This window comes from Conger conger, chromosome 8, assembly GCF_963514075.1.
Source record: "Conger conger chromosome 8, fConCon1.1, whole genome shotgun sequence".
NCBI lineage: Eukaryota > Metazoa > Chordata > Actinopteri > Anguilliformes > Congridae > Conger > Conger conger.
Genome location: NC_083767.1, coordinates 50,474,007 through 50,481,901, shown reverse-complemented (window position 1 = coordinate 50,481,901; position 7,895 = coordinate 50,474,007). Strand labels below are relative to the sequence as shown.

At 39.8% G+C, this 7,895-nt stretch overlaps 2 protein-coding genes across 3 annotated transcripts; one reads left to right on the top strand and one right to left on the bottom strand.

Moving 5' to 3' along the window:
- Positions 1-1,303: 1,303 nt before the first annotated feature.
- Positions 1,304-3,190, bottom strand: tprkb (Tp53rk binding protein). 2 transcript variants are annotated; one of them, XM_061252995.1, is made up of 4 exons: positions 2,856-3,190; positions 2,533-2,655; positions 2,222-2,344; positions 1,304-1,510 (listed from the first exon to the last, which is right to left on the bottom strand). In XM_061252995.1, exons 1-4 carry the CDS (start codon positions 2,994-2,996, stop codon positions 1,424-1,426), a joined length of 474 nt encoding a protein of 157 aa, XP_061108979.1. In that variant the 5' UTR covers positions 2,997-3,190; the 3' UTR covers positions 1,304-1,423. The 2 variants fall into 2 exon arrangements, with proteins under 2 accessions (XP_061108979.1, XP_061108978.1); XM_061252994.1 differs by having other exon boundaries at positions 2,222-2,398; positions 2,856-3,186.
- A 206-nt stretch (positions 3,191-3,396) lies between these two features.
- On the top strand, positions 3,397-6,697 carry alg10 (ALG10 alpha-1,2-mannosyltransferase). Its single transcript, XM_061252408.1, has 3 exons — positions 3,397-3,709; positions 4,107-4,304; positions 4,645-6,697. Exons 1-3 carry the CDS (start codon positions 3,545-3,547, stop codon positions 5,701-5,703), a joined length of 1,422 nt encoding a protein of 473 aa, XP_061108392.1. The 5' UTR covers positions 3,397-3,544; the 3' UTR covers positions 5,704-6,697.
- Positions 6,698-7,895: the final 1,198 nt, after the last annotated feature.

The window sequence follows — 7,895 nt, the reverse complement described above, 5'->3', positions numbered from 1 at the left end:
CTGTAATCTGTGGTCTATGTTATAGGAATGGAGTTATCACATGTACATCATAGTTAATTCAGTCCTTGAAGCTACATCCATGAAAGGCACTATCCTGATGTAAAATCTATCAGGTCGCTCTCTGTGTTTCCTGTACAGCTGCTTACTGGATGTTCTCTACTCCTCTTTTGTTAGTTTTAAGGTCTCAGGGAATACACAGATTAAAAGCATTTCCTTTTTTTTACCAACGGCAACATACAAATAACACATTAATTTTTTCGTAGTGGATGGTTCTTTACAAATGCAGACGGTAATGACATGAGAGCTCAAACAAAACTAACGATGAGTTGTGGAAAAGCTGACAGGACCTTTGCAGGGTCATGGGCATACCCCTTTTTGCACAAGAGAAAATACTGTTCTATAAAAGAGACATGATTCTGGAATGCAGCCAGAACTATAACATGACTATTGTGCTCCAAATCACATGGTTGGCTTCTAGTCTGAAAATACAATATAAAGTCCCACAGGCTGATGCATAATTGGCTATAGCATGGCCCCGAGATGGAGAGCTGGTGTTTGCGGAGTTATCTTGGCTTGTTGTGAAATAATGAACCCTCTGGTTGATTTTCCACTGTAATATAGTCCAGTCCTTAAGTATTTTGTCAGTGGTACAATTTCTGTTGTTTTAGCTCTGCACTCCAGCATATTGGATTTGAAATAGTTTCACAGTCTCAGTTTCGCAGTCACAGATTAAGCCTAGTGAAAAAATAATTTTGAATGGAGATTCTCCATAGAAAACTCAATATAATCTAGGACTAATCTTAATCTGTGTCTAATGAAAACCAGACCAATGAATATGAGGTTAAATTGCAGACTGGCGCCGTTGAGTATTTACATCCATACTGGGTGATCCTTATAGGAGTTACAGCTCTTTCTATACAGTTTCAGGGTGCCATAACATTTGGGACAAATGGCTTCACAACCGTTTGTGATTAGTCAGGTTTGTTCAATTGCTTCCTTAATGCAGGTATAAAAGTGCAGCCTATAGTGGCTCCTTGTGTGCATGAATCCATGGGCAAAATGAGTACGAAGGGTAATACAGGGTGAAGCAATTCTTATTCATTAGTATGCATTGCCCACTCTCAGTGTGCATTAATATGCATTACTGTGTATGTGTGCTGGTGTGTGTATGTGCGGGACAGCACACATGGTGTGCATTTGCATGAAAAGAACAAAAGGTTTTCTCACAATGTGGCATGCAAACTCAATGTGTAAATCATGACATCTGACAGATAAAAGAGATTAATCAAACAAATGAACAAGATCCCAATGAATAGAGGATATTTATTCAAAATATAAGTACTGAATCAAATTTACAATGAATTTACAATATATACTCAACCACCTCAACCTTTCCAAAGGACAATAATGGAATATTTTTTGTTTATAAGACATCTTTGGTAGCCATTCTGCAGACTACAGCATCCAGCAGACTTCCACAAAGCTCCTCCTGTGGTGTGACCTTGTACAGCTGCAACACAATAAAGAAATACAATTCAGAAGTTATGGTTACAGTAAATAAACAATGAAGGGAGAGAAGTTAAAGTATTTTTTACAGATAATGGACAAAATATATTTTCCTGACATGGTTTGAACGCACTCGTATCCTCAGGGGCCAATGTTAAGGGTTACTTATTGCTACTAAAATTACCTGCTTTAGCCCATGCAGGGGTTCTTCCAAGATGACAATACTTCCGCAAGATACTTCTTCCAAGATGACAATACTCACAATACTTCCACAATACTTTTTGAATCAATTACTAGAACAGCATGTTCTACTACTAAGTGCAAGTTGATTGATTTCTTTTCATGTAATGGTAGAATATTTCACCTGAGTTCAATTGCAGATGACAAACAGTAGAGGCCATACATCTCACACAGTGGCCTAACAATACCCAATTAACTGACTTTACATTAGTGTTAACATATTTTTGTCCACTGCCCGTACTTACTCGTGTTACAATGTAAAATGCTTGAATCACATTCATGCAATGCATCCCAACAATAACACATATCAAAGGAATGTCCATTACTAATGATGAATTTCCATTTTCATTAAATACCTGAATATATGTTTTAATTCCTATTCTGATTTTTATTACAATCGGGGTATATCAAAAAGCAGCTGCCAATGGACACTTTGTGACAAGAGGCTGGAAAACACAGTAAGATACATAGATACCTTTTTGATCTTAGCAATGTTACTCAAACTTGAGACGCGGTGGACTGGGATCTGCTGGCCGTCCACCTTGGACTGAATATCATCCATATTGTTTCTTTCTCCATCAGCGTGAACCAGAACAACCTGAACGGCGCGGTCACTGTCAGAGATTCCAAAATTTTTGAAAGCCTCAGATATCTTAAAACAAGAAAAGAAATCTGCTTTATTCCTCATAGCTCTCGGTGCCCATTGAATGGATTTTTATTTCATTCTACACAAAAAATGCAAACACAATATAATTTCCAGAAAATAGATAATAGTATCTAACTCACATTATTTGTGGGTGAAAGATTGAATATGATTTCAGAGAAAAGACTCCGCGTTTTCATTTTTCCAGCTTTCTGCAAGTGAAGTGCTTTGTTTGTGGCCAGCAGGACTTGGAAGGGGTCAACAACCTGTTAAAACAAATATGTATTTGTATGAGGAGCAACAAAAACCTATTACAGGCATTACGCCAAAGGAGCACAGTACTTTAATAAATAAAATCAGATTCAGGGTCTTTCATTTGCCTGATTGCATGAAATGAATGGACCCCTCTCTCTCTCTCTCGTACGCACGCACGCACGTACACACACACACTCACTCACTCACTCACCATTGAAGGGTTTATTAAGGCTCCAATTATCTCTCCAGAAATTGCTTTCTTCCTCAAGTCTGCCGCGTTTTTGACATCTTTGAACAATAACTGTGTCACTGTGTATTCAGGAAACAGCTCAAGCTGCTGAGTCAGGTGCATTTTCGAAATCTGCTTATACACAGCAACTAGTAATCCAGATAAATTTAGTCGTTTGTGGCTCACGCTATTGTAATGCCTTTGCAGTGTTCTGCATGTGCTAGCTTCGAAATAATACTTCGTTCCTTGTACTGGGCATTGACATATGTTTATGGGGGAAGAATAACTAAGTGACACAGACACACCGCAGGAAAAGTTCCTCCTATGGGAAGCAACACTCTAAGTATTGTTACGCTTAACAAGGATGGGTTTTATTTAAATATAGGACATGAACAGCATATTATTTTGTTAACATGGGTTTTCAATTGATATCTCATGATGTCGCTCTATGTCTAATTCTAGGAACTGTTTGTACATTCGCACTGTTGCTACACGGAAGATATGAGTTGGCTGGACACATAATTTCATGTTTGGCAAAAAAAATGCCTCAGTAGTGATGTTGTGCTTTAGCGGATTACCCGTCTGGTGTCTACTATAAGTGCTTACCGTTCACTATCCATGATGTTAAAGTCACCATAGCTTGTCTGTAGTGCTGCTTAAATTAATTAGTGATGGAGAGGTTCGAGGGTTATGCCTTTACTGCTCTCTGTAGCACAAACTTTCTAATTTCCTGTCTTCTGTTCTCAAAAATTACACGAGAGCAAAGGGAACCATACATGGACGAAATTTTCCACGTACCACAAGCCCAGAAATACTGTGATGGGAAATTCAGCGAGGTATGTGGACAACTGTTTAGCTGTTTTTATTGTTTTATGGGCCGTTTTACTAATAATGTGTTTTTATTTGTTTCCATTAATCAACAAAACAAACCCTGTTTCTTAGCTGAATAATATTATAGGCTGGTCATTACTTATCTGATGTTCAGGTTGGTTAGCTTTCTCTTCCAGTAACAGAACCTGGCTAGTAGCGGATGTGTATTTAGCAACACCTGCCTGAAACGTTGGATAAAATTGTTGCTTAGTTACTAATTTATTTGGATGAAGCGAGGTCGAATTATATGTAGCTGCTAGCTACAAATGCGTTTAAACTTAACTTGCTTACAAAGCATTAAGTGTTTGTTGATTTAACACTTAACTAAGTTGTCTGTTTTGTATGTTTCGCCTGTTTATCCAGTGGGACCCTATGATCACCACACTGCCTGGTCTATACTTGGTGTCCGTTGGGGTCATCAAACCTTTAATGTGGTTGGCTGGGTGGACGGGGAAGGTCGTATGCTCCACCGGAATGTTGCGTTTCATAAATTTACTCTTCAACTGTGGAAACCTTTATCTGCTGTATCTTATCATACATAAACTCCATCTCAAAGATAAGGTGAGTTTCAATTTATTCCTGATGACTATGCAAGGCTTGTTGTTATAATCACTTGACTAGACTACTAGTGTAAGTAGGCTAATTTTGACTGAAATAAATTATCGTACTGTGATCCAATACCATATTGTCATATAGGGCTGATTTTCAGTTTTTGTTAATGTCCTAGATTAGGACCTCACTGTGTTTTTCACATCCATGGCACATGTATTTGATCGTATTAATTGTAGTAGACAGTCCAGCAAAGTGCTCTAGTATCTACAAATTGTTATTGTTTTAACTTTAAATGTATTGAAATATAGTATGCATTTTTAACTATAGTGGACTTCTTATTTTGTTCCAGACTCGAGCTGCAACACGTAGAGTGCTGTCTGCATTGTGTCTGTCCACTTTCCCTGTGCTCTACTTCTTCACATTTCTGTACTACACGGATGCTGGTTCCACCTTTTTTGCCCTCTTCGCCTACCTGATGTCCCTGTATGGGAGCCACAAAGTGGCTGGCCTCCTTGGATGCTGTGCCATCCTCTTCCGCCAGACCAACATCATCTGGGTGGCATTCTGTGCTGGCACTGTGGTTGCCCAGAAGCTGGACGACAGCTGGAAGACTGAGCAGTCTAAGAAAAAAGAGGAAAAATGGCCCTCCCAAATCCCATTCTCCTTAGCCGGGGTGGGGAAGGTGATGCGATTCCTGCTCGAATTTGCCACAACGCCAAGCAGCATTAAGTCCGTGCTCCTGGTGGCCTGGCCTTACGTTGTTGTGGCCACAGGCTTTGTAGTATTCATCGTGCTGAATGGCGGGGTTGTAGTGGGCGATTGGACCAGCCACGAGGCCTGTCTGAACTTTCCTCAGCTCTTTTACTTCTTCTCCTTTACACTGCTGTTCTCACTCCCTGCGTGGTTCTCCTACCGCAGGGCCATGAGCTTTTTACATTCCCTGAGAAAGCAGCCGCTGCTGTACCTTCTGCTTACCGTCGTCTCCCTGGCCCTGGTGTGGAAGTTCACCTTCGTTCACAAGTACCTGCTCGCAGACAACAGGCACTACCCTTTCTATGTGTGGAGGAAGGTGTTCCAGAAGCACCAGCTGGTTCCCTTCCTCTTGGTGCCGGGTTACGTCTTTGCCATGTGGAACTTCATGGAATCCTTAAAGTCCAAGTCTCTGTTTTGGAACCTGGCATTTTTGGTGTGTCTCACTGCCGCCACAGTTCCACAGAAGCTTCTGGAATTCCGCTACTTCATCCTGCCCTACCTGCTGTACCGCGTCCACATCCCTCTGCCCTCCACGCCTCGGCTGCTGGTGGAGTTGAGCCTGTACACCGTGGTCAACGCTGCTACACTCTACATTTTCATCACCAAAACATTTCATTGGCCCGACAGCACTGATGTGCAGAGGTTTATGTGGTGACTTGGAACTCAATGATGGGTAAAAATGGGGTGTAGGCTACCTACCTAATTTTCTACTGGTTGTATTTTCAGTTTGGCTGGGGAGTTATTTCCAATGATTACAGGAATGAGAGCTACCAATCTATTTTCTTATACTGGTTAATAATTTATAAAAACCAAAATGAGGCAAAGCCATATGATAAGCAAGAAAAATAAAATTTTATATGGTTGAACCTAATGGCCATAACCGTATTTCTGATACATATCTATGCCATCTTTTTATGTTGTGATAACGTAAGACAAGGGTGTTACTGTGGATATTTTGGATAAAAAAATTGCACTGTCCTCTTATCACTGAGGAAAATCCATGTTTATGTCAGATTTCTTCTTATTCAGATCAAGAAAAGGGGTTTAATTCGATACTCCAATGGTAAAATAGACAATCTATAAATATGTTGAGTGGAAACACACTGATTGTATCATGATTGATTTGTCCTTTGCTGTTTTGTGCTGGCTTTGTTTTTATACCGTTTTATTTCCTTTTTTTTTTTTTTCAAGCCCTGATTTAGGACACATCACTCTCCTTCAGCATTGTGGATGCATGAACAGTAGTTGGATATGAATGGAATGAAAAAAAGTTAAATGAATGTCACTCAGTACGGGTGTATAGATTATGTTCAGTATGGAATAGTTACAGGAATATTAATTGTGCTGGTAAACTGATTGTGCTTTTTATTTTAAGTTAAATATTTTTGTGATTTTTGTCTCGTCGTAGTGTAATTTGTTGTACAGTTGCCTGTATGATTCATTCCAGTACTACTGTGTTTTATGGTAAAAGCAAAGTGTTTTTTGCATTAAAATTATTGATGTGCTCCCAGAATACCATCAGTAATAATTGTGTATTTCACTTTACAGCTTGTGTTACATTCAAGCCAATGAAATAAAATGTTGCAAATCTGTTTACCATTATGTGCAGTTATAATAAACAGAATAAAAAGGATACTGCTTCAGGTGGACTGTTTCGCATATAATTGTTTTCCTGTGGACATCCTAAGTTATTTTTCGGTGTCTGCTACAGATCTTGTGATTGTCCAATAGGTGGCAGTCCTGCACTGTGCTCCACTGTATTAACAGCTTGGTTTGCTTTGAACTGCTTGGAGAAACATTGTGTTGCTGTCAGGAGGATGGCATTGCCTTTACCAGTAATGGATTTGAGAATGTGAACCACAGATGAGGTAGGCATTGTCATGATGAATGCTAAAGAGCTTCACAATTGGTATGAATTGGCTATTATATGCAAATATGTGCTGTGAGATGCGGATGAATATTTGCGGCAAAGCGGGTTAAGAATCTAGCACTCATGGGCATCTAAGATCATCTGAAGCTGATACATTTTATAGGTTTATAGCTTTGTTACGTTTTAATAGAATTTTTGAATTACAAACTTTTGTGGGCTTGTCTCCAGCTACTTTTGAAAGCTTAAAATTGTAATGATAATGTGCACAATCAGTAAAATGGTAGTAGTATCAACCTACTAAAAATTTAGTTTGAGCAAGATAAATATTTTCTAAACGCCAATGACCTAGCTAGGTAGGACAAGCCGTCTTTGTTACTCTTTGAGCCATGATTGTGTAGGCTGTGTATTCTAGTTTCCTTACAAAAATTGTTATCAAGTTATTTGCTGCATGCAGAGATACAGCAAGCTTGTCCCCTCAATGAAAGAAAGGGTGGAATGGGGGCTTCTGGGGGAGTGACTTAGAACAATGCAAACGTAGCAAATAATTCATACTGAAAACAACATTTTGTGCACTCCTGAAGCATTGTTAGGAGGAACTAATTTAGCAACACCACAAGCCAACCCAGGCCCTGCCTGTATTCATTATTACTGCTTTCCACACTCCAGAGTCTAATCCAGGGTCCATGCCTCTGCCCATCCTGGAGAGCCAACACGAGCTTGTGCATCACCCAAAACATTGTTTCTTTTCACTCTGCAGTACACACGCTGAGCAGCAGAGTCCTCATTCTGGAGGAATGCACCACTAATGTAGCTGGCACAGGTAAGCGGAAAAGCCACTATAGCACAATGGGAATGCCCAGCAGTCCACACACAGTGCTCAGAGAACAGGCTCTGCTCTTAGGAAGCCCCTGAAATCCATCATGGTTATTTCCCGATACACAGACCTGCACTAACCTTTCTTGCACGAGTCTCAAAAA